General features: G+C 43.9%; 1 protein-coding gene across 8 annotated transcripts in view; it reads left to right on the top strand.

Moving 5' to 3' along the window:
- LOC101710943 (solute carrier family 23 member 1-like) overlaps window positions 1-27,422 on the top strand; it is a 63,716-nt gene that overhangs the window by 14,963 nt on the left and 21,331 nt on the right. For all 8 annotated transcript variants that reach the window (XM_087205890.1, XM_087205889.1, XM_087205887.1 and 5 more), the window contains 2 exons: window positions 5,418-5,573; window positions 7,877-8,034. In XM_087205890.1, coding sequence (XP_087062016.1) covers window positions 5,418-5,573; window positions 7,877-8,034 — 314 coding nt within the window. The remainder of the gene's footprint in view (window positions 1-5,417; window positions 5,574-7,876; window positions 8,035-27,422) is intronic.

Here is a 27,422-nt window from a genome sequence, read left to right as displayed (position 1 = left end):
CGGAAGAGGAGGGTGCTCACATGGACAAGCCCTGCAACTTAGCTGAGCCCCAGTCTCTTCCTCTGTGCTGGGTGGGGCCCTGGGAGACGTAAATGAGAGGTGCAGTGGAAGTTCTTTGTGAAGTGCTGTGCATGCCAAGGCTCACGAGAACGCCCATACGGAGCTGAGTCCCCTGGAGAAATCACAGATTGTGGAGAGCCGAGAGACTGACCTAGACCCAGAGGAGGAGGTTGTGACCCATCTTCTCACCCCATCGCACGTGATCAGGATGTGTGTCCGGAAGTCCCCTCCATAAAGGACTCAGAAGCCTTCTTTGGCAGAATAATAGTGACTGAATAAGTCACACACACAGTGACTCCCAGCCAGGGGCTTTTCTGGAATTCTCCCCTATTCTGATGTCTCCCAGGGGGGGCTTCTCCACCCTCACCTAGAAGCACCTGGGCTCCCACATCTCTGCTACTCTGGATGTCTTCAATGTAGTAAAGATTCCTGGCTGACACACAGGACTCTGCGTGCACCCTGTCCCGGCTTGTTTTATTCCTGTGCCTCATGACTTGGCATAGGAGACTTGAAATAGTTAACAACAAAAGATATATTTATAAGCAGTTAGGTGAGTAAAGTAGAAATAGACAACCAAGCACACTGTAAGAAAAAAACAAGTGTGTTTGGAGAAGGGCTTGTATCATGAACTCAGGGTATTGCCTCGGGCTCTGTGCTTTCTACCCAATGGCTTCAGGGAACTGACATACTTGTATCACAAGGGAAGAGCCAGCTGTCCTCAGGAAGGAGAAGTTTTCCAAGCTCTAAGTTCTAAACTATTTTTTCATGTGGGGCATCAGGCAGGATCAATTTCCCAGACAACTCTTCTGAAGCAAATGCTAAAGTGGATTCTGTAGCCATCAGGTGGCTATGTTGATAGGAAGACAGAACCTGGGATATTCAGAAGTTTCCCGACCAGCCACAGTCTTGGACATTGGCCCTCACCCTGCTAAGAAGCGGATAGGTTAGAACCAGCAGTTTTCCCAGTCATGGTGGCCAGAGGTCCTGGGTGAGGTGTGAGGGATGGGCTTACTGGCAGGATGCACAGAGCTGTCATGGCCACAGCCCTGTGATCACACACACACACACACATACACACACGGGGTGCCAAAGCACCACACATGCTCCAGCTGTGAATTCCCTCTGACCATCCTAGACAGACCCTAGAGGGAGAGACTGAGGCTGGGAGAGGTGATGTCAAGGGCCTAGGGTCATTGAGCTGTGGGTGACAATCACTTCTGCTCTCCTCTCTGCATGAACTTCTCAGAGTTGCCTGCTCAGAATCAATCAATCAGTCATTCTCGGTCTCCTTTCCCCTCTCCTCTTTCTATGGCTTTATCTCTGAGGCGTTTCACAGATTCCTCCATACATCTATGAAAGCCTCACCAGAAGTGGTCAAAAGCCCAGCGCTCCCCCCAGAAGCTCCCAGTCTGTCTTTGACCAAGCCCTGACCCCTTTAGGGAAAATTAACTTTTTTTCCTGTGCAATCCCAGCATCAAGGAGCATCAGCACCTCCTCCTCCTCCTCCTCCTCCTCAGAAATCTAAACAGGGTAGGCTTGTTGTTTCACAAGAGTTCCAATCAGTTAAAGTGAGGGATTTATTTAAAAAATAATTAGATGTCCTGATATTCATTCAGCATTCGTTCATTCATTTTGCCAGTTCAGTGAGCACTAAGGTGGAGGTGGAGAAGGTACAGGACTTCAGGGCCTTTTGGACAAGAACACATCCAATGACAGTGTGAACCTGCTCTCAGGCTGGGGAAGCCCCTGAGGAGGGGAGGCCTCTTCTAGTCTGAGGCTTGGGGGTGAGGTCAGGGAAGGCTTACTGGAGGCGTGAGTGATTGCTAAGTAGAAGAGTGAAGCAAAACTCTTACATTTGTGTAGGGTTTTTTTTAGATTCTCAGGATTGAAACTAGGACTCACACACTGAGCTACATCTCAAGCCTTTTTTAGTAATTACCTTACATTTTTTTTGAGACAGGGCTTTGTTAAGTTGCTAAATTACCGAAGGCTATGCTCCGAGTTGCAATCCTCCTGCCTCAGCCTCTCAAAGTGCTGGGATTACCAGCATGGTGGCGTGCACCACCATATCCAGCTACATCTGTGTTTTAGGACCTAACGTTAGAAGATTAACAAAGACATATTGTCTTTTTTTTGGTACTGGGGATCGAACTTGGGACCTTATGCTTGTGAGGGACCACTGAGCTAAATCCTCAGCCCAAACACATACTGTCTTATAATGAGAACAAAATTACTGCAGAGCTGAGGTGAGGCTAGATCAGTATATTCGTGTCAGCAACCCTGGCCCTCAGCCCTGGCTCTCTGGGATTTGCTATCCCATCCTTTCTTCATGCCAGCAGTGGAAACCTCAGGCACGTGGCAGGAAGGAATTAGCAGTCAGTGCTTGATGCCCTAGGGGAGGAAGGGCTGGGTTCCTTCACTTCCACGGAGGGCATGGTGTGGCAACTGCCCATCCCCCCCAGGTCCCCCCTCCCGCTCCAGCCAGGGCTTCCTCTGGGGAGCAGGTTCATCCTGTTACTACAATACTTTCTTCGGTAGGGGTGATGTGACCCCCACCCCCTGGACCATTTACGATGTCTGGAGACACTTTGGATTGTCACAAGCAGAAAGGAGGAAGGGAGACTCTAGCATCTAGTGAACAAAGGACAGGAATGCCACTGGACATAGCACATGCAGAGCATAGCCCCTGCCCAGCCCTGCCTTGCGCACAAAGCACAGCAAAGAATTGTCCAGTCCAAGTGTCAGGAGTGCTGAGGCTGAAAAGCCCTGTCATAGGAGGCCCCCCGCACAGTCTTCGGGGCATACAGTCCAAGATTCCCGGTGGATGCCTGGAACTGTGTAACCCTGAAAGTGAAACCTTGGACTGGGTGAAGGAGGGCTACTGTGTAATGTTCCACAGGGACAGTGCTGTCCTGGAGATGGTGGTTACAACCACCCAGTTATTATTATTATTATCATCATTATTATTATTATCATTATTATTATTATTATTATACTGATGATTGAACTCAAGACCTTCGCACTGAGCTACATCCCAGCCCCCCTTTTTTTGTTTGCTTTAAATCTTGAGACTGGGTCTCGCTCAGTCGAGTTGTCCAGGTTGGGCTTAAACTTGCGATCCTCCTGCCTCAGCCTCCCAGGTGCCACCATGCCCAGCTTACCACCCAGTTCCTGACCTGGTGGCTTTCTTGCCTTTCTCCACATCTCAGCAAGTGGTGACCCCCATCCCATCTCTTCTCCCTCTCCTCTGATCCATTAGGTAGAGTAGGCAGTGTCTGGCCCCTAGGACTTTTAGAGATTCATCAAAATATTCTCATTTATTTTAAAATTAGATGGGAAAAATCTACTTTAAGGTCAAAGGGAAAAAATGTTTGTGTGTGCAGTGTTGGAGATGGAACCCAGGGCCTTGTGCACACTAGGTGAACACTGCCACTAGGCTACATCTGCAGCCCGTCAGAGAACATGTCTGAAGATACTGAACTTCATACCACTGTGGTCCCCAAATAGAATTTCAGATACTGTTTCTAAGGAGGAAGGTGCTGACAGAATCAGAGTCTTAGCATCTGCCCTGGAGTGTCGCAGTGTGGCCCTGGGCAGAAGCTGTTCTTTGAGGCTGGGCTGCAGCACAGGGCACTTCAGCTGGAGGTGGGTGCTGAGTGGATGACTTCAACATCCCTTCTGGTCCTGCCTGCCCCGGGATGCCCTTGGGGACATCATCTAGAGTGGTCTGATCTTCATGTTGGTGCCCTTGCCACCTTCTGGCCACACCAGACACGATGTTTTCAGGTCCCTCTCACTATGACCAGATGTACAGGTGTTGGCCTTGCTCACATGTTCAAAGCCCTTCCACTTATGGAGGTCACAGTACTGATAATAGCTAGTATTTATTGGGCAATTACACTGTACTAAGCCCTGGACTATGTCCTTCATGCTATAATTCATTTTTTCAACCATCTATTGAGGGTGGTAATATTTCTTTTACCCTCTTTCCCTAAAAATAAGACCTATCTAGAAAAAATCAGCCTTGAAAACTAGACATGAAAAATGCCAGCATCACCAGCCTGTCCTTGCCTTTCCTGCCATCACTATTGTTGTGCTCGGTGGCTACTCTGTAAGGCAGGTAAGGCAAGGGTAGGCTGATGGGGCTGGCATTTTTCATCTCTAGTTTTCAAGCCTGATTATTTTCCAGCTAGGTCTTATTTTCAGGGAAGCATGGTATATAGATAAGAAAACTGAAACCCCAGTGTGGTGGTGCATGCCTGTAATCCCAGCACTCAGGAGGCCAAGGCAGGAGGATCATAGTGAGTTTGAGGCAACCCTGGGCTACATAGTGAGTTCAAGGCCAGTCCAGACTACATAGCAAGACCCTGTCTGAAACAACAACAACAAAAACCACAAAACTCAGACTCTGAGATTTAGAAAGATTAGTAATTTTCCCTAGGGCCATAGATTTAGCTCAGTGGTTCTGTCACCTGCCTCGAAAGCACAAGGTCCTGAGTTCAATCCCTGGTACAAAAAGAAAAAAAATAACAATTTGCCCAAAGTTAGCAAGCTATACAGCCAAAAAGTTGGATAGAAAGTCTATGATTCAAAGTTAATTTTGACTAAACTGGTTGGAATGCAAGTTGGCTATTGACTCTAGACTAGTGTTGGCAAACCTATGGCAGGCAGATTATTTGTTTTTCTTTTAAGATGAAAGATGTTAATGTATAAGTTGTTTTCCCTAAACTTAAACCTCAGTATTCAGTTTTAATTGCAGTGTTGGCATTTTGCAATAAATAAGTGGGTTTTGGGTTCCAGTTTCGGCACTCATCTCTAAAAGTTTCACCATCACTGCTCTAGACTATTCTGTATGTATGGTGATATCTACAGTAGGATGACTCATTTATTCATTCATTTAATCTACACTGAGCACATGGACTTCACTGGAAACTGAGATGACAAATAGAGTAAAGTACAATCAAAGCATCCTGGAGCTAACTAGGAGAAGAAATGGAGAAGGGAGCTATGCATTGTAGTAAAGAGAGCTTTGGCAGGTGTAAACCCAGGGCCCTGGGATCTGGGAGGGAAACCTGCCCATGTCCAAGCCTTTGGGATGGCCCTTTACACTCCCGCAGAGCTGCCTCTCTGCAGGGGATTTGGGTAAGGCCCTTGCATGGCCTGGACTTTACACAGAGGCCCAGCTGCAGGAGGTCCCTGGTCTTGGGTCTGGACCTTGAACTCCAGCTGGCTAATGTCTTTCCCAGCCCCACGCCCTCTTGTCTCTGGAAGGCTGACCTACTATCCCACTGAAGACATGACGTCCACTTGACTCTTCCTTAAGTGCCCTGATGTGTCTTTCTTTCTCTCGTTCCCAGAAGATGGATGGGGAATTGCTCAGCCCCCACACCGATGGGCACGGCAGGAAGAGGGATGGGCAGCCCAAGAGTCCCAGCAGCAGCAGCAGCAGCCACCTGGCCTATAGTGTCTTGGACATCCCACCGTGGTATCTCTGCATCTTTTTGGGGATCCAGGTAAGGCCACCCAGCAGGCACTAGGTCCAAAGAGGGTCTGCCTTAAAAGCTACAGCAATACATAGCTGGATCAAGCCAGTCAACATTATCAGCTGCAGTTGCTGGAGTAGCTTGCATGTTGTTGACCTCTGGGGAAACTTAAGACCCTTCAGTCTCTTTCATTCTAGGGGAGGGTAGTTAGAAAAGGAGCCTTCCTCATGCTGAGCTGACTGGTCCCTTTTTCTCTTGAATGGGTTGGTTAAAGGTTCTGTTCACTTGGCCAAGGCCCATGGGAGGCCAGAGATGTATTAGGTCAAGTACCTTCCTTGAAGCAACCTCTGCCTAATGTAGCTTCTGTCTGATTCAGCTTCCACCAAATCCCCTGGGTTCTCTAAGACCAAGATATTTACTGGATAACAGGAGGGACTTGTCCCTTCTGGTTGCTTTAGCTGTTGGTTTGGTTAGCCAGTGTTGCTGGCCATGGTATGAGACAGGAAATGAACATTGTGGGTTCTTGGCCCTGTAGGATGTTGTGGCCTGTCGTGATCTAGCTGATAGCAAGTCAAAGACACATTCACAACAGGCCATGAAGGATTGAACCTCTTGAGTCAATTATCCCAAGGGGCACAGAAGCAACAGCAAGGATTGTTAAAGGACCATCCCTTTGAGACATGATTAATGTGGTGACCAGAGCTGAAACTGCTCCTTAAAGAAGACCTGGCCATTCACTCCACGGCTGTCTCCGTTCTCTGCTGTTGTTACCCATGTGGCTGGAGAGTCTTGGGCCTCTCCTTCCCCAGGTGGCTGGTTCAGGCTTCTCCCAGGGCCCAGGCCTGTTCCATGTGATGCAAACAGAACCTGCTCTGTTGCTGTCCTCCTCTAGCATGGGGTGGTACAGGTCTCTGTCCTGATGGATTAGTACATTCTGAGACCCACCTTTGCCTGGGGGTGAATGGAGCATGGTAAAGCAGGTAGGTGGAGTATATGGATACATTTTAGTTTTCATTTTCCTAAAAACAAATTCCAGCTTTTCTTGTGGTTTAATTTAACTCACATTGAGGTTTTGGATCAAAGTCCCCCCCAAATAAGAACATGATAATTGGCGTTCCTTTGCCTCCTTTGTGCAAGGGTCACACAGCACGGTAGAAAAGACTGGCCAGGGCAAGGCAAGATTAGTCATTCTGAGTCTTGTGGTCTAATTCTGCCATGACAGCACTCTAATGGCAGCTCTTCATGGAACTGCCCCTCACAGTAAGCTAACTCCTTCCTTTTTCCCTGGCTCCATCTCTCCTTCCTTCCTTCCTTCTTTTCTTCCTTATTTCTTTCCCCTCCTGACTGGTCCAACAGCTAAGCCAAGCCAAACCAAGCCTGCCAACCGTGGCTTAATTGTATACTCCAAGCCTCCCATAATTGTCTAGGATCAGGTGGAGAAACTACCCTATGGGATAAACCTACAATTGTACATTAGCTCCTCCTGATGACAGCACATCAGAGGGATTCTGTTAGCACCAGGAGTAGGAGGCCCTGTGCAAATGCTGGCTGAGACTTGACCTACATTATCAGAGAACAAGATGGACTGGAGCAAAAGAGAGAAGCAGGTGGATTCACATGTCTTTGTTCTCAGAAAGTTTCACTCAGGCCTGGTCAGCCTTTCTGCTTTGGGCTAGATGGTGTGAGATACTGGCCCATTCCTGATTGGTCTTGATTGCTTGGCCCTCATATCTATCTGTCTCCTATCTGTCTGTCTGTCTGTCTGTCTATCCATCCATCCATCCATCCTATCCATCCATCATCTACATCTAATTTATCCCCTTTACAGGTGATGCCACTTGCTATGACTTTCTGCCCTTCCCTGAACTCTGGTCCATCTGAGGGAGCTCAAACAGCCCTTGGCCCATGGTTCCAAGTTAGTGTTCAGGCCTGCCCCATCAATGGTCGCTCCTGCCGTGTGCCTCGTGTAATGATGAGCCCTGTTCTTACAGCCCCACTTGGTTCCTGTTATGCTCTCCTGTGCTTGAGTGCTTGCTTGGTTTCTCCTCTAAGATATCAGCTCTGGTGTCAGGGCCCTGCCCTCATCCCAGTGGCTCTGGCTAGGCCCTGCTTCTTACTGCCAGGCCTCCCTGGTCTGGATATCTAATCTGGACAGCTTGTCTGCATCTTCGCCTGCCACTCCTTGTAGATCCCTCCCAGACCAGCCACAGAGCTCTTACCTCTGACCACAGGGAGGGGTCCCCACCAAGGGCTGGACTGCTGTCTTGCTTAGAGAAGTGAGGTACGGCAGGCACCACAATACCCACATGCCCATCTCCTCACTCTGCCCACAGCACTTCCTCACAGCCCTGGGGGGACTCGTGGCAGTGCCACTCATCCTGGCCAAGGACCTGTGCCTGCAACATGACCCTCTGACCCAGAGCTACCTCATCAGCACCATTTTCTTCGTCTCTGGCATCTGCACTCTCCTGCAGGTGTTTTTAGGGGTCAGGTAAGTAAAACCGCTCCTTGTGGATCATGGCTCTTACCTGCTGGGGTATCTATGTACAAGGTCCACTTGTTCTGTTACTGGGGAGGTGGTCAGGAAGTTGGTGAGGAGCAGTAGCAGAGCCTGAGCCAGGGTTCAACTTCCATCTCCAGCACCTATAATCTCTGTTCGGTGCTGACTGAAAGAAACACAAATTAAGATTGGCTTGCAGAAAAATATTTTCTTTATTAACTGAAAAGACCAAACCAAGAGAAAGCAGGGTGCATTTGTGCCGCAGGAACATGGCAAGACAGGGACCCCAATGCCACAGGGCTTTCTCCCAGTCTCTGCTCAGGCCTGCCCCTAATACTTGCGAGGCCCTGATGGAGACTCAGGTATTCCATGTGTAAATATTAAAAAGTTATAACCCCATCTGGGAAACTGAAACAAAACATGTCCCAATCATCCTACCTAGAAGTGTGGGTTGGGATTGTGATTTCTCTGTCTCCTTAGAGCTCTGCTTTGGCATCTGACTGCAGGGGGAGACCAGCTGCCAACCTGTGATTTGATCCACAGGTGTCTCTTACACACAAATGTGGACATGTGCATCAGTCAGGGCCCTCCAGGGCAGGTGAGCCAGTAGGATGCACAGAGCTATGTACAGGATGAAACTTACTACAGCAATTGACTCATGCAGTTAGGGAGCTAAGAGCTCCTTGGTCTGCCACCTGCATGCTGGAGAACCAGGGAAGATGGTGGTGTGATTTGGGCCGAGTCCTGGATTATGGGGTGAGTGGTGGAGGGTGAGAGGTCAGTGGTGTAAGTCCCACTCTGAGTGTGAAATCTAGAAACCCAGGAACACCAAGATCTGAGGGCAGGAGAAGATGGTGTCCTGGCCCAAGAAGAGAAAGAATCTGCACTTCCATGGACATTTTGTTCTCTTTGGACTCTCAATAGATAGAGTAAAACTGACCCACACCAATGCAGGAGATCTCCCTTACTCAGTCTACTGATTTGAATGCCAATCTCTTCTAGAAACACTGTCACAGATACACCCAAGAATGGTTTACCAGCTGTCTGGGGCATCCCTTAACTGGACAGTGTAAAATTAATGTGAGAGACAGGAGGGCTGAGTATCCAGACACTTACCACCCATAAGTGAGAGGGCACTGCTTTAGCCAGTCTCACATTTTAAAATTCCAGGAAAGAGCTGACTGGCTCAGCTTAAGTCAAATGCCCAGCTCTGGACCTGCCAGGGCAATAAATATGACACTTGTGTTCAGGAAATGTTCCCAATGAAGTAAAGAGGAATTCTTCTCTAAGTAGATGTGTAAACATTCACTGAACTAGTAATGTGGTTAGAGACATGTGACATAAAGCCACAGGTGTACAAGGGGTGATTATAGGGTGAATGTTTAAATTTTAAAAATTATTACAGTAAAAGACACATTGTCATTAAGCTCCCCCCCCAAAAAAAATATTTCCCCTTGCTTGGAACACACTTATCCCATTGTTCTGGCCACTTTCTGAAGCAGTTCTGGAAGTCCTCTTTCATGAGTGTCTTTACAAGGTGTGATAAAAAATACAGTGAATGTCATTATGGCATCCAATGGAAATGTAGGTTTATAAAAACATTACAGTGTGTCCTCATGAACCTTACTCACCTGGTCAGGCACTGTCAAAATTACCAGGAAACATTTTGAATTGATTCAGGACATCAAGGCAGCCATGACAATGTAACTAAAGACACCCACAAACGAGGGCTTCTAGACTGCTTCAGAAAGTGGCCAGAACAATGGGATAAATGCATTCAGAGTGAGAGGGGAGTACTTCGAGGGGACCTAATGGTAATATGTCTTTTATTGTAATACTTTTTCTAAAAAATTTAAACATTCACTACGTTTTTCAATCATACCTCCTCTGTGCCCCTGCTGCCTGACAGTATCATTGAGATAATTCTATAATCAGTGGAATCACCTTTTGATTTTTCAAACCATCAAGTCCTTTTTGTGCGATGTGGGCTGCTAAAACCAGCCTGGGTAAAATGGCGTCCTTTGACTCAAGAGATGGCCTGGGAAGAACTGTGAAGTCTAGAAACTGTGTCTTCGGAGCCCTTGCCCTCATTGCCACACATCCTCTCTTCACATTCCTTACCTCGACTCTGCCTCACACAGGGCTTCTCTGCCTTACTACCTTCTTGGTAGATTCCCCTCTGTGGGTCCTGATCACCTCACTATGGCAAAACTGTTTGTTCAGGGCCTCCTTCCTTTAATATCTCTTTAGTCCAAGGTTGGTGGACTTGATCCAGGGCTGTGGAGCCTCAAGGTTGTAAAGATTTTGCTGTCCTTTTAAGAAAAAGAACAGAAAACTACCAGTACAAACTCATGTACAAAGGACATTTATTTACATAGAAAAGGTAGTTGCAGCAAATCACAAATTTTAAAAACCAGATAAAGACCACAAATTCCAAAAAGTAGCATGACACATTTTTTCTTATCCAGCTGTCTGACAGTAATACTCTCCCACCCTTGCATTTTATGGTTTTATACTTTTTAATCATCCTTATTTTGTAGTGAGAAGGACACATAATTCAGCTATCCTGGGTTAGTCCAAAGTGTTTGTTATTGCTAGCTAGGATGTGTTATGATTTCACACACAGACTGTAGTACTGATTTAGATTTGTTCCCTACAAACACAGGAGTTCTGATAAATTCTGTTGAACATGATCCTCATAAAAGCTTTAAAAATACATGGTGCATTTGTAAGTGTGTGTGCATTGCATTAAGTATAATTATTTTGTGTGTGTGGTCCTGAGGATTGAACCCAGGACCTTGTACCGTTAGGCAAGCTACTGAGCTACATCTCCAAACCTTTTTATTTTTTATTTTATTTTATTTTTTTCCAGTACTGGGGGCTGAACTCAGGTCCTTGTGCTTGTGAGGCAGGTGAGGCACCACTGAGCTAAATCCTGGGCCCCAACCCTTTTTATTTTAAGACAACGTCTCAGTAAGTTGCCCAGGCTGCAACTTGCAATCCTCATGCCTCAGCCTCCCAAGTAGGTGGGATTATAGGCTTGTGCCACCATATTTGGCAAAAGTATATTCTTGATGGAACACTTCCATTTTGCCTAGACATCGGTGAGAACCAAGTCTTTGCCGATTGTGCATATCGACTTTTCCACAGATAGCTTCTGGCTCCATACACTTCAAATCTTGTTTTTCAATCACTGCTCCTACACATTGAGTGCCAGTTGCTAGAGGACATATGACATCACAATGCCACCTGTGGTCTTGCACCTTTGTGTAGTAACAAGCTAGCACAGCAGTAGTAGGAGTATTTCTGGAAACCATGATTACACAAAGATGGCTAGCAGTAGATTAACTACACAAAGTCTTTCAGTGGTCTCAAACCACATAAATAAATCCCAATACATTCTAACAAAATGTACCCTCACCTAACTTCTTTCCCAAATCCTAAAAGTGCTTATGGCCTTTTAAATGCCACCTGATGCAAGATTTAGAGGTAGAGTGGTGGCAGGGGAAAGAGACAGACCTATAGCCAATGCTGGCTGAAACCTTTTGCTTTTACAAGTTACACAAAGACACATTGATGCCGAATGTGCTGGTGCTTGCCTATAATCCCAGCACTTGGGTGGCTGAGGCAGGAGGATCACTGTGAATTTGAGGCCAGCTTGGGCTGCATGGCAAGTTCAAGACCATCCTGGAACATAGTGAGAACCTCTTCCAAAAAACCAAAACCAAAATCCATCAACCAAACAAACAAAAAACAAAGGCGCATTGTTAATGAACACATCACCAGGTCCTTGTCTACATTTTAGAAGGAACCATGCAAATGAGGAGCCCTTCATCATCAGTCTGCTTTTGACCTCACTTGTGACAAGTGAGCTCAGTCCTGGGCTTGACAAGGAAAAGAGAAAACATTCCCTACAATATGCTTCTCCCTGTGCCTTCTGAAGAGAAAATAAATTTGTGTCCAATTCAGCTTAATTAGCAGAATCAAAGCTTGCCAAATACTGATGGAGAAGTTGGCCAGTTGGTCCCAGGGCTCGTGGAGTACAGGCAGCCTCAGGGAGAATATTCGTTCCTAGCATGGTCTTTTATGCTTTCAGACCAAAGTGCTTCTCAAAGTTCTTCCTTGTAAGTCATTTCCAGGAGACAGAAGAATCCCTGAGTTCTTCCCTCCTCTGGAGACGAGGAGGACACTGGTTCCTCCATCTTTGGCAGATTATGCCCCTTCTCCTCTTCTTTCTTTGTCACCCTCTCTGTGAGCCAAGATTTCTTCCAAAGCCCCCATCAAGGACTCAAAGAAGTACAGAGTTCCCTGTGATCTGTCTTGCAGGCCCCTCAACTCCAAACCCTTCCTGGCTCCCAGGATGGGGCCTGCAATGTAAAGCCTTAGAATGTTAAGCCAAGGAACATTAGGCTGAGGAATGTAAGGCCACAGACAGCCCTGGTGCCCAGGCCTGAATACCCGGGATTCCCCACCCTGCCCAGCCCCATGGGGAGTTATGAACACAAAACCCTGTGGTAGGAACTCCACCCCCCAACCCCGAGATGGTATTAATTTTAATTATGAAAATGTTTCAAGCTTTGAAACTGGAGGCCGGAATTCTAGTCCTGGTTCTGTACTGTAGAAACTTGGACAAGTCATTTATCTTCTCAAAGCCTTGGGTTTCTCATCTGTAAAAAGAAGGATTGAACTGGATAACAGGTGTCAGTTCCTTTCATCTCTAATATTGCAGAAACTATGGATGTTGACAGAGAAAATGAGCAATTGTCATATTTCAACTGGATAATGGGGCATGAAATAGCCCATGGGCCTGGCCTTCTTGTAAGTTCTTTAGGAAGCACAAACTATCAGGAGTTCAGGTTCAAGGAACTTACACCCCCATTAACCATGCAAATAAAGAGGGAAATAAAAATTCAAAGGAATACAATCATGATAATATCATTAGACTAAGGTGGGTGGAGAAATGAACTTTAGCTTATTCCCACCCACAGAAATGGGTTTCCCGCTCAGATCCTAATGAGTCTTGGCCTGGGACATCATAGACTGTAAACTCTAATTTATGAATCAAAGGCCAAGTAGATTTGGTTATCTGCTAACCAGTATTTAATGATGTACTTTTTTTAAAGGTAAGAAATAAAAATGCTAGTGTTGCAATAAGATTTCAGAATACTTTAGCAATTAAAACTACATCAAATCATAGGGGATTTAGCTCAGTGGTTTCATTGCCTGCTGCGCAAGCGCAAGGACCGGAGTTCGATCCCCAGTACCAAAACCAAAACCAAAACAAAAAACCCTTAAAACAAAACAAAACAAAAAAAACTACATCAAATAATTTCCAGGAAATGACAAGGGGCAATAGCTGCTGCTGTGGTGTAAGAGCTGACAAGTGCCTCTCCTGGTGCAGGCCTGGTAGCTGTATCTTTGGCGGTGAGGCAGCTGCCTCCCTGGTATGACTTTAGGGGTGCTGGGTGTGTCCTCTAAAGCCGTTCCTTACTTGGTGCTCACTTCTTCAATTCATTATTTCAATATGAGGCACTAACTTTAAAGGGGAATCACTAGAGTAAATAATATATTGACTACGTGTAATTCTAGATTTTAACTCCATCTCTGCAGTTATTCGAGATTTTTGCCTGGTAATTTCTTATTCTGGAGTGACTCCAGGCACTATGTCTCCCTTTCCATTACCCTCGGACCATATCAAACGTGGGGTAAATACTCTTGCCACAGATTGATTCACACTTCTCGTGCTTACTTCCAACAGTTTTGTCTGAGTCAGCCCTGGTCTTGGGCCTTTGGATCACCTGCCTTTTCCTAGCTCTGCCCCTGTGCCTGGTCCCACAGAAAGGCTTTGCCTGCCACCGGGGGCCTCCAACCAGGTCACCTGGGGCACCACTGGAGCTCTGACCTGAGCAGTCACAGTGGTGACTCTCAGGGGTACGAGAGTGAGCTGGTGATCAGTCACATCAGAGGAAGGAGGGGAGGCTGGCGTGCCTTAAGGAGGGTGGCTGGGTCTGGGCTGGGTAGTTACCTGCAGAGAACATGGATGAAGGACTCCTACCCAAGTTAGCCAGGCCTCACCTTATTGAGGTAGGGAGTCAGCAAAAAATGAACAAAGAACTCTCTCCAATAGTGAAGGACTTGGGGGTCTTGGTGTGGCTTGGATTTCTCACAGAAGAAACCCAGAAAGATTAATTAGCCTCACCCTGTGTTCCCAAGCCTCCACTCCCCTTCTGATGTATTTCACAGGGGAGTCCCTGGGAAGTCATCCTTGGCCCTCTCACTGGATCGGCCCTGAGAAGGGGGCACCAGGTGATGACAGAGGTAGGTGGGAGTCCAACAGTACTCAGGCTCCAGGCACATCTGTCCCCAGGAGGTGACACCTCCCTGTTAACCCCTAAGTCCTTCTCAGGTCCCAACCCCAGACCTCAGGAGGGACGCACCCTCCCCGGTGTCCTGGGTACCCAGGACACATTGCCCTCCCTGGTCGGGACTTGGTGCTCCTTGTCCTCCCCACCCCGGCAACTTTCCTCCTTATTTTTCCCTAGAGACCTTAAGTTTCTGTGAGGAAAAACTGTTTTGCCCAAAGGCTTGAGAATTAAATTAGATACTGTGCTTGGCCCCAAAATTTATTTTTCATGCCAAAATAAAAGCATAGCACTATATGTACAATTTTGTACCCTTCCCTTTTTTAATTAATAAATTTATTTTGGGGTTTTGCTTTGAGACAAGGTCTTGCTATGTAGTTGAAGCTAGTCTTGAAGTCACTATGTAGTCCAGGCTGGCCTCAAACTCACAGCAATCCTCTGGCCTCAGCCTTCTGTGCTAGGATTACAGGCGTGCACCTCTACACCCAACTTCCTTCACCAGTTTTAAAATAATTCTTAAAATTTTAACTATGGTAGCCAAAAATGTTTCTCCTTTTTGACATAAGCAATGAGTTATAAATATCTCTCCATTTCAATAAATATATTCCTGCAATAGCGCTTTTAAAAAAACTGGTCATTTAGCATTCCCTGGAAGAGTATATTCTCATTTATTTAACCATTTGCTATTAAAACACTCTAAGTTACTTGAAATTTTCATTACTGTTGTTATGATGACCAATGTGATTCATGAATATGAGCTGTGTAGACATTTATGTATTTAAAGACAGAAAAAAGACTAGAAGAAATGTTGAAGCTTATTTCTGGGTGGCATACATGTATATGAACAATATTATCTGTGTACTGATAAAGTTTATCTAGTTACTGATAACTTTTGTTATCAGTACAAACAAAAGGTTAACGTTTTTTCTGAGTTATAGGATTATGGTGATTTAAATTACTCTTAATGTTTTTTCGTTTGCAATTTACTTTCCTTCAAAGTACACGTATTATTTTATAACTGGGAAAAACTGGCATTCACAGAAAGCATTCACAGCATTTTTGAGCCAAAAGTCAGGACATGTTTTGTGAGCTGCATCCTTGGAATCTGTGCCTGGGAGCAAAGGTCCAGTCCTTTGAGGGGACTGGGAGTGCGTGCAAACTTTGTAACTTCACCTGCTTTTTTTTTTTTTTTTTTTTTTTACCTGTTTCTTTGTGATGATCAGAGTGAAAGATATACACTTCTATTGCAGACATTACTGATTGATATGCCAAAGTGAATGATTATGATTTCCTTTTCTCTTTCTTTCTTTCTTTCTTTCTTTCCCTCTCTCTCTTTCTTTTTTTTGAGACAGGGTCTCACTATGCAGTTCAGGCTGCCCTTGAACTCACTATGTAGCCCAGGCTGGCCTTGAACTTGAGGCAACCTCCTGCCTCAGCCTCCCAAGTGCTAGGTTTACAGGTGTGCACCACCACATGTGGCATATGATTTCATTTTCTTTCACAACTTTCACTTCCACCACACGCAAGCATGTGTTCCTTCCTCCTGCCCTCCCACCCTCCACGGAAGTCAGGACTTGGTATGGCATCATAATGAGGGTGATGCTGTTTGGAGGTAGAATCACAGAGTTCTTGCTTAGCTTTTGCTTTCCTTGAAGTTAATATATTTTTGTTTTTAATCTACTTAATTTTCTGTGCACTTATTGCAAATTCAGTTCTAAATACTCTACTTCTTGTCTAAATCTTTTCCTAAAAATTCCGTTCTGATCAACGTCATCTACTCTCTCCTGGATCAACCCTCTATGGAGCTCTCTGCCTAGCTGAGTCTGGGATGGGTGCTCTTTGTTCCTGGTGCTTACCATTATCCTGAGGTGCCCTTCACCCCCTTCCTGGGAATTCACTTTGTGTTAGTTCCCTGTTGGAGTTCTTTGTTGTTGTCGTTGTTACTGGGTATTGAACTCAGGACCTGGCACTTGCTAGGCAGGCATGGCACCACTGAGCTAAATCCCCAGCCCTGGAGTTCTTACTTCCGTGTCTTCCTCTTTTTTTTTTTTTTTTTTTTTTTTTGTGGAACACATAATCTAGTAGTTCCCTGAGAGAAAACATGTCGGATAAGAGTTTGTGTGTGTAAAATACCTTGATTCTATGCTCACACTTGATTGATAGCTCGGTTGGGTATAGAATTTTACATTGGAAAAACTTCATTTTACAATTTTGAAAAGATTATTATATTGTCTTCTAGCTTCCCATATGATTTTAAGAAGTCCAAAGCCTTATGTAACATTCCTTCTTCCAACCCCTGGAAGCTCAAAGGATCTGCTTTATAACTCTACTGTTGTGAATTTCTTTCATTTCTTTTCTTTTTTTTTTTTGGTACCAGGGATCGAACTCGGGTCCTTGCGATTGCAAGGGAGGTGGTGGAACCACTGAGCTTAATCCCTGGCCCTTTCATTTATTTTCCTTCTTTCTTTTCCTCTCTTTCTCTCTTTCTTTCTCTCTTTCTTTCTTTCTCTCTCTCTCTTTCTCTCTTTCTTTTGGAGACAGGGTCTCAGTATGTAGTTCAGGTTGGCCTTGAACTCACTATGTAGCACAGGCTGGCCTCATACTCACAAAATCCTCCTGCCTCAGCCTCCTGAGTGCTGGGATCACAGGGATGCACCACTACACCCAGCTCTCGTGCTGTGAATTTCTGATTATGTTTCATGGGCTGACTGTCTTTTCACCCACTGTACTTCATATTCAGTATTCCCTTTCAATATGTAAATACTTATTCTCCAGTTCCTTTGAGTTTCTTTCTGAAACCCCTGCCATTTGAATGTTGGCCTTCTTGGACTAATCCTCTCATTTTGTTATCTTTTCTTTCATATTTACATCTCTGCATTTTTTGCTCTTTTGGAGGGAAGAAATTACATTAATTTTATCATCTAAGTCTTCTATTGAGTTTATTTCTGCAACATTTAAAGAGCTTTTTTTTGATGTTCTCAAAATATAGTAGTCCTTTTTATGCAACCTGTTCTTGATTTATGGATGCAGAATCTTCTGTTGTATCTCAAAGATATAAGCGAGGGTGATTTTTAAAGTTATTATCTGTTTGTAGACGTGACTTTTATATCTCTTCATCTGGGTCTCTTGTTATTTATATCTCCTTGGCTGTCTGGTGATCTTTGTAGATTGGCTAATATTTAATCCTGAGGTTTTATCTATCTGTCTGTCTATCTATCTATCTATCTATCTATCTATCTATCTATCTATCTATCTATCTATCTTGTCCAGTACTGGGGATTGAACTCTGGACCTTGCACTTGCAAGGAAGGAACGGCCCCACTGAGCCACATCCCTGGCCCTAATCCTGAGGTTTTAAAAGATTGACCAGAACTTCTGAGCCATGAGTATATCTTAACCTTGGCCTTCACTGTAGCGTGATATAGCATGATATACAGGCATGGCCCACAGCCCAAGTGCAGGTGTCATAATTCACATTGTAGTCTTAATAAATGACAACATGATGTAGATGGGGAAAGCCCAATTTCTGGCATCTCTCTCTTTTCCCCTCATACTGACATCCAGAAAGGGATCTTCTAATCTCTTGCTTGGAGGGAAAAGTCTTCACTGAGAGAATTCTGGAAGCTGGCCGGAACATGATGGGGACACGTTAGTATTTAGGACGCATGTATCAAATGAATGACCCTGAGTTTGGTATAGAATCTCCGCTTCTACTTCTCCTGGTTCTCTTGAAGCCCAAAGACCCCTCTATTCTTCTGCCAGGAGAAGGGAAGGACTATCATCAGATTGGTGCATAAGAAAGTCTTTAAACATAATTTAGCTCTATGTCTCCCTACTTTGGAAGCCATTTCCTGAGACTTTATGGGTTTTTCTGAATATTACCAATTTACCTCTTGCTAGCATGGGATGGATCCTGCTTCTTCAGGGCTGTTAAATCAGCTACCATTCTCCATCTGCTTTTCACCTGCCAAAATTGTGTTGCCATTATTTCCTGCTCCATTCTTTTTATCCTTGGGATTTATGCCTCTAACTTTTTTTTTGTACTGAGGATTGAACTTGGGATGTTGCACTTTCAAGGCAGCTGGTGGAAGCACTGAACTAAATCCCTGACCCTAACATACATTTTAATGTCAGATTAATGGCGCTTCAAGAGGGGGCAAGTATGCAACCTGGCATTTTTATGCAAAAATTAGTTTTTCTTATTTTATAAGAAATTTGATGCATATTAATGATAAACTTTGTCTTTATCAATTATTATATTTTAGTGTATCTTTAATTTTTTATTAAGATTTTTTGCCACCCTAAATATTTTTATGATAAAAATTATCATTTTTCCATAGAAGCCAGTTTTCCTGAGCATCATTGTGGAATATGCCATTCATTTTCTTGTTGAGAATCATGCCTTTATTCGTCTCATTCTAAGTTGTTATGTGTCTTTAGTTACCTGTTTCTGAGCTGGCAGTGTTTCCATTGATTTTTTTGTTGTACCTTCCACCAGACTGATCTTTTAAAAATTAACAGCAAGGGTGGGCATGTTTCCCCTTATTACCTTTTTCTTTAAAAAATCTTTCAAAATTATTCTCTTTTTCACTCTTCCAGGTTAATTTTCAAAGCATTTCATTAAATAAAACAATTTTGTAGGAATTTTGATAGTAATTTTTTTTGAGACAGGGTCTTGCTTTGTAGTTCAGGCTGGCTGTGAATTCACAGCCACCCTCCTGCCTCAGTCACCCAAGTGCTGGGATATAAGTGTGTGCCACCACACCCAGCTAATAGTGATTGTATTGAATTCATATATTAATGGGATAATTGGCATCTTTACAGTATTGGATTTTTCTTTCAAGGAACATGGTATCTGTCTCATTTATGCAAGTCATCATTTGTCTTTTATTAGAATTTTGTAAAAAATTATAATCTCAAATTAATCTGTAATATGAGTGTATCCTACATTTTGTGAGCATATGCAAGAGTCTTCACTTGTGTTGTAGAGACTTCTTTCTCTAGGGCTTCACAGCAGGGAAATAGCTCCCTTCCTGTTGCAGATTCTGTACAGACCCATGTCAGCAAGGTTTTCTGTCTACTCATGGTTTAACAGGAGGGATCCACCTGGTCACAGCGCGTCTAACAGAGCATCCACCAGCCCTTTCACCATCAGGACACTTGGGGGCTGATAGCCACATTTCTTCCCATCTAAACTTTGCGTGTGGATTGTGGACACATTCCTAGCTCAGTTTAGGGTACTCAGCTTCCATTCTCCTAGCTGCTGGGCCCGAGGCTGGCTGACCCTCGACTCCTCATTTCTCAATCTAGACCAGAGTTGCTGAGTTTGTAGTTCATTTCAGGAGATTGTGATTTGGCAGATAACCCCTCACTTCCTTCATCATGGACCATTCCCAGCACTCTTATCTTCTCTGCGCACTAATACTTCTTAAGTGGCTAAGAAATTTAGAATTCTGGAAGTCTCTGCAGGTTCCTTTTCCCTCTTACCTGATGAGACAAGACAATCATCTCTGGAAAAATTGTAGACTGGTGAGGGCTCTGGGCCACCTACATCACCACCAGTGGAGGTGCTTGTTAAAAAGTATGCTTTTTGGACCCACCTCCTGGCCCACTGAAAGATCTCGGGATTCTGGAAATTTTAACAGAATTTGCAGATGATTCGTATGCACGGTAATGTTAGAGAATGAAGGGAGGCCAGACAGGGTGGGAAGGAGGGAGGATTCAATAATGTTTTCCTATTTTTCATGGCAATGCATCATGGACTTAGGATGTTTAACTGATGAGGTTGTCTTTCAAGTTTTAGTTTACAGAGTAAAGCATGTGTAAAGCAGGTAATCTATTTCTTCAATCATCTTCATCAATGATGCAATTATGCCTAAACTTTGGTTTTTGCTTTAGAGTGCTGTTGAAAGTGTTTGTATTTTTGTGCATTCTCTGGGTATTCTAATGGAATCTGGAGGAAGCATATCTGATGCATCTAATCAGCTCTCCAAATTACTGTGAGGGCACCCCATCTCATCACCCCAGTTCTCCCATCTCATCAGACCTTACTGACCTCTTTGAGATAGATAGTCAGATCCCAGAGGGCAGTCTACAGGCCTTGCTTTGTGTTCTCCCAGATACAAAGCAGTTGTTTCAATTTAACTTCCTCATCCCCCACCCCTCTGGAGTGAGCAAACAAGGGGAAACTGTTGGTGACAAAATGGTGAAGAGGAAAACCTCAGGGTCACTCCATGATTCACTTTAAGTAAGATGGGACCACAGCCTGAATACTGGGCCCCAGACTCTTCTCCCTGGGTTCAACCCAGGACCTTATACCTTATTTCTCCTTCCTATGTGATAAGAACCATAAGAGTAATGGGTATATGAGTACTGTATGGTTTGCAAAATACATAATTCACACCTTACCTCTTGAAGCATGTATGACAGAGAAGGAAACTAATATAAAATGCTAAAATGACTAACCTATTTCCCAGTAAAACTTGTTTACCAGGTGTGTTGATCTGCTTGGGCTGCCATCACAAAATATCATAGACTTAAACAACAGAAATGTATTGTCTTGTAGTTCTGGGGGCTGGATGTCCAAGATCAGGGGTCCAGGGTGGGCTCTGATGAGGACCCCTTTCTGGCTTACAGATGCTGACTTCTTCCTGTGTTCTCATATAGTGAAGAGAGCTTGCATGTCTCTTCCTCACCTCATAGAGACTAGTCTCATCCTGGGAGCCCTGTCCTCATGACTTCATCTAAACCCAATATACTCAAAGTACCCACCTCCAAATACCATTGCACTGAGGCTAGGGCTTCCATATGTGAATTGTGGAGGGTACCAACATTTGGTCTATGGCACCAAGTGATTTATACTTCTACAGAGGTCAGCAGCTTTGGTGTCTTGGTAAGTGGGGGCAGTGTTCATAGATATACAATTCTTGGAGTAACCTAGACTATCTGTCTCCTAAGAGGAAGATTCCTTGTAGGTTGAAGTCCTAGATCTTCGCTAATTAGAAGGACTTTCATGCTGTCCATCATCTCTTGTTAGTACAACTTTCAACCTTGTTGCTGTAGCATCCTGGGCTGAATCCTGAACTTGGAGTTTCTATTAGCCTTTACCCTCCTACCTCATGATTTCTGCTATGAGTGGGCACTGGAATTCCTCCATGATTCTTGTCCTCAAAGAGTTGAGAGTCTCAAAAGGAGAATCAGATGTAGGAATAAATGATTACAGACAGTGTTGTATGTGTAATAATATTGTTACATTCTAAGTGATAATGGAAGCAAGAGAAACAAGTAGTTGACATTCCTTGTTCCTTAGGAAGTCAGAAAAATATAGCACCTGACAAACACTGTAGAAGCCGCCAGAGGTAGAGGGCAGGGTAGGGAAGAGCCACGGAGGGGGGAAGTGTGTTCATATGTAATACCTGCTGTAATTCTGGCATGATGGCAAGCAAAGTCAGACACAGTCCCTTTGACATCTCAGGACAAACATCCTGTCCACATCCCTGTCATCCTAAACTAGGGCAGTCCTCTCTGTTACATGCTCACAAAGCACCATGCAACTTTCCTTCACTGTACTTAACAAGTTTTCAACTTTCCTTCCTACTGGAGAGTTGACTTTATAGAGGGGGATGGTGCCTGTGTTAGCCCACCCATCATGCCTGAGTGTCTGGTGTGTCCCTCTCCAACGTGGGGCAGGGTGATGTGCAGGAGAGAGCAGGAAGACTTCTCACTCAGCTGCCCCCACTCACCAAATCCATCAGCCGTGTCTTCTTTCTTGAAAATAGGTGCAAGGGAGCTTAGGGTAAGGGCTAAAGATGACTTCTCAATATTTCCAGAAGCTGAAGTCTTCCTGTTCTTGGACCAAAATGACTACAAATACAGCAGAGATGTCCTCCCTAGTCATTACCATAAATTAGCAGTTTGCGCTTACTGTAAATCCTGTTATCAGTTGTTCTTGTAACTAACAGCGGTTGGGCCCCATGACTCAGACTTTCTGACCAGTACTCTGCCACTTCCTGGCTGAACCCTGACCGGTGCTTCCCCGGCACTGGTTTCCTATACAGAGAAGCTGCATTATTCTACCCACCCAGGAGGCTTCTGAGGCAATGGTATGAAAACACTGTGTAGCTTTCCAATACCATAGAAACTTAGTATTATCCCCAGGAACACATTTCTGCAGGTTGGCTAATTCTCCAAAACTAATCCTCTCAGACTTCCAAGATATATTTCTGAGACTGCAGTCTTTGATACTTTACCTCTTCTTAGATGACAAACAAGTTATTGTTGTGAAGGAAAACTGATGTTTTCTCTTCTTCAGACTTGAGCATGAGGATTGGGTGGTGAAGGGTAGAGGGAGGAGCATTTGGCCAGAGAGTCTGCCTGTGCTTCTACGGGAAGTTGTAAAGGTAACAGCAGAGATGTGTATCCAGATCTCTGTCCATCTAAGCTCAAATTGGCTCTTTCTGTGATGGTTACATGAGGCTGGGTAAGGATGACATTGGGTGGGGAGTGAAGGAACGAATGGAAAATGAAGTTGGACGGTCCTGGAACAGTGTAGTGTGGTAGGTCTTTGCTATACCCTAACATATTGAAGAGCCCCATTAATTCCTATTTGGAACAAAATAACATATAAGTAAATAGCTAAAGTTAATGACATAGTATATCAGGAATTGTGGGACAACTTCTGATCTGTTAGATCACCTCTCCCAAATCAGATCTAACAAAAGCAAAATGAAGAATGAGGGAGAGAGAGCTGAAATAGACCCTATAATAGTACTAGAAAGATAAGTTTCAAAAATGATTAGTAGATATAAAAAAAGCAATGCCATCTGATTAGTACGGGTTGTGATACCACATGAGGAGATCTCTGCATAAGGCATTTACCCTTAAACATTCTCATCAGCCCTTAGAGCACATGGATACTGTCTATTTTAAGATACAGAACAAAAGAAATAATAATGACTCAAGAGCAAAGCAAAAGCTAAGACGCACTGAGAAGCTAAGTGGGTGCCACAGACCAGGGGTACTGACACAAAAATGAAGCCTTAGACCAGCCCAATGCTATGGATTCCAAGGACACAGAAGAAAATGGCAGACATGGGAAACAATCGTAGTGAACCCATCTGCAAGAGACAGGAGGGACTGCCAAAGAACAGTGAAAAAATTCCACACCATAGTATCTGTTATTTATAGGAGATACTAAAGAAAGTGTATGAATCACTGCCATGAATCACCTTTTCAGAAAGCACTCACGTTCCAGGGAAACATGCCTGCTAGTTACTGATCTCTTCTGTACCCCAGTCATTGCGATAAGCAGTAAGTAATGCATACTTAGTCCTCGTAGCTGCTCTTGCAGAGAGCACTGTTATCTTTATTTTATTGAAGAGGGCACAAAGGCTTCTACAAGTTGAGTGACATGCTTAAGTCACACAAGTGCTAGAGCCAGATTTAAACTTGCTTTTGGTCTACCATTCTCAGTCAATATCATAAGACAGTGGGAAGCTCGGATGATGAGGGAGGAGACTCGGGGAGGCATATCCTGATTCTGCTGTGGGTCACACTTCGACTTGGGCCCCACATCCCTTCTCTGTGAATGACGAGGCCAGTCTAGCTGAATTTCCAAGCACTCTTCTAGGCCCACAGTGCTGTGAGTTTTTCTAACCAACACTCTAAGGTTTACAGGGGACATTGAGTCAGAAGGCACAATCCATTGCAGAATAGCAATGGATTGTATTCCAGGGCAGAATTTTAAAAGAGGAGTTGCCATTCTGATAGCAGATGAAATTTATTATGAAATAACAAAGGACACAGATACAGTCAAGGTCACCATCGAGGCAGGTGGTACTTAGAATAATGAAAACCTTGCCAGGAATTTAGCTCAGTGGTTCCATCGCCTGCTTCGCAAGCACAAGGTCCCGAGTTTGATCCCTGGTACCAAAAACAATCAAACAAACAAAGAATAATGAAAACCTAGTAATGAAACTAAGCACACATATCCCAAATATGTAATAGGAAGGCTCATAAAAGAACTGGCAGAAGTGCACAAAATATGGATCTGTGTATCTATTGAGAGAATCAGAGTTAAAAATCTGTGTCCAGACTTTGAAAAAATAAATGTCAAGAAAAAAAAGGTATTGATAAGAAGCTAAGGCAGGGCGGGAATTTAGCTCAGTGGTTCCGGCACTTACCTTGCAAGCACAAGGTCCCAAGCTCGATCCCCGGTACCAAAAAGAAAAAAAAAAGAAGCTAAGGTGAAGAAATGGGCATTCCTAACAAAATGGGACAAGGAGGGGGAGTGAAGTGAATGAAAAATGAAATTGGAAGATTTTAGTATAGTAATAAAAGGAAGAATTTGTTAATATTTTGTGAACCTAAAGATCAGAATGATATTACATTGAAGCAAATAAATAGAAACAAATCCATCTTGCTCTTGAACACAAAGGATATTTAGCAATTACAAAAAGGCAGTAAGCTCATATATCACATTTTCTCGACCATATAGAATAAATGATGAAAGAAAATAACATGAAACAGTTACAAAGGTGGCCAACTACCGAAAATTTCAAAATATTCTCTTAAATAATTTCTGGGTTGGGGATGACTTATTGCACATAATAATAGAAAATATCTTTGAAACCAACAATAAAACTCGCCATCTAAGAATTATTATAAATATATTGTGACAATATCGAAGTTCTGTGTCATAAGTAGAGAGTTTATAGATAAGAAAAAACATAAAATCACTTGACTGAATGCATGGCTTAATGAAATGCAAATTAACATGTGTTAAGGTTTCTTTCATACCTATGAAAGTAGAAAGAAAACTCAAAAAATGATAAAAATAAAAAACAACATTGGCAGGTTTTTAGTGGCATCAGGTTCTCTGCTGGGGGGATGAAAATGAAAATTAATGAATTCCTGCCCTCGTGGAGCCCAATAATAAAGAAATAGCAAAGACAGCAGAGGCCACTCATGGTGGATTGTTTGTAAGCACAATCCTAAAGCATCTAAAGGAATCACTGAGGGTTAACTTGGGAGGACAAGGGTTGTGTCTCTCCAGAGAAATGGTAACAAGAACACAGTGTTGTCCCTCTTTATCCCAGAAGTTGTGTTGCAAGAACCCAGTAGATGCCTGAAGCTGCCCATAATACCAAACCATATATATTGTAAATACATGTCATTTATAAATTAAGCACAGTAAAGGTTAACAATAGCTACTAGGACCAGGGATTTAGCTCAGTGGTTCCAGCACCCGCCTAGCACAAGGTCCTGAGTTCGATCCCCGGAAACAACAAAACAAAAAACAAAAACAAAGAAAACAATAGCTACTAGTAAAATAGAACAATTATAATATACTGTAATAAAAATTATGTGAACAAGGTCTCTCTTGAGTCAGGACAAATATGAGATGTGATAAAATATATGGTGAATATTTAAATTTAAAAATTTATTAGTGTAAGAGACACAATGTCATTAATTCCCCTCAAAATGCTCCCCCTTGCTTTGAACATGCTTACACCCATCATCACTTGCTGAGCAGTCCTGGAAGTCCTCTTTCATGGTATCTTTATGAGATGTAGTTAAAAAAAAAAAATACAGTGAAGGCTGCTGCCAAGTTCCATCCAGTGGAAAGAGACTCATAAAAACATGACGCTGTGTCCCCATTTACCTTTCACAGGACTCGGCACCATGTGACTTCTGGCTTTTCCCTAAAGTCAAAATGACCATGAAAGGGAAATGTTTTGAATCCATTCAGGAAATGGAAGCAGCTATGGCATTGCCACTAAAGACTCTCTTGAAAGAGAAAGAGTTTGGGTGGGGGCAGTTAATGGCAATGGGTCTTTTATAAATTAAAAAAAATAAATATTGACTGTATTTTTCGATTATACCTTGTATTAATATTCCAGGCTGTGGCTGACCACAGGTAACTGAAACCAGGGAAAAGGGAAACAGATAAGGGATACCACTGCCCACATGTGCGCTATTCCTTTCCTCTGGACACCCACCACATAGCAGGTCCGCAGTCAGCATCTGATGGATGACTCAGATGTGCATATGGAATTACAGCAAAACAGTAAAACACAAGTCCTGTATTATGCATGCTACTATTAGAACCGGTACCAAGGCTTAGATACTCACTTCAAAGTCTCAAAAAGGATTTTGCAATGATACATGAAGAGTACTTTCCTCTTCTCTATCCAGATGCTTAGATTCATCATTTTAAAATAAAAAATTATATCACCAGCTATGTGTTCCAACCACATGGACAATGTGCTCCATTTTATTTTGGAGCCTGTGGGTCTCAATTTGTGAATCTTGACATTGGTCACAACATATTGGTCAATACATACTGAACTTGCCTGAGACCTGAAGTGCACTGGCTTGCCTAGGGCAGGGCCCTGGTGCCACTCGCTCCTCTAGTGTTCAGCCAGGACACCTGGCGCACTGGAGCGGCATACACATTCTATCTTCCTTACATGAGACTAGCTCAGTCATTCTCAAGAATAATCCTTTATGTTGTCTTCAGAGAGCCCTGATTCAAAACTTTCTAGTACTATTTCTAAAAAGTACCTTGGGCTGGGGAGTGTGGCTCAGTGGTAGCATGTGCAAGGCTCTGGGTTTGATCCTCAGCCCCGGAAAAAAGTTACATGGAGTTGGAGGGCCACAATGACAAATGCAATCAAAGTTCTGGCGTCCTTATGCTACCCCTGCCACTCAATGTCCAGAGCAGACAAAGTAAGCCTTGGTGACCTCTGACCCTCTAGGGAAGCAAGGACTGTGGGAGGCTGACTTACCTTTGGGTCACCTCCATGGACACGAAGACCAGGTAGGCACTGCTAGAAGTTCCGACAGAAGCCCGGGGGAGAAGCCTGCCAGGAGCTTGGGTGGGGGTACACCGAGAGAATGGCCCTGAAACTTGTTCCATTTGTGTGATAAGAAGGATCCCGAAGACAGAGATCTGGGTTTGCATTGGTATCTGGTGACACAAAAGAATCTGGCAACCCTGATTTTGGGCTGTGCAGC

The sequence above is a fragment of the Heterocephalus glaber genome, unplaced genomic scaffold (assembly GCF_053883595.1).
Source record: "Heterocephalus glaber isolate CG9 unplaced genomic scaffold, H.glaber_assembly_v1.0 deba00000621, whole genome shotgun sequence".
In the NCBI taxonomy this organism is placed as follows: Eukaryota; Metazoa; Chordata; class Mammalia; order Rodentia; family Bathyergidae; genus Heterocephalus; species Heterocephalus glaber.
The sequence above is the reverse complement of the archived record's forward strand: the minus strand, read 5'-3'. Positions and strand labels throughout refer to the sequence as shown.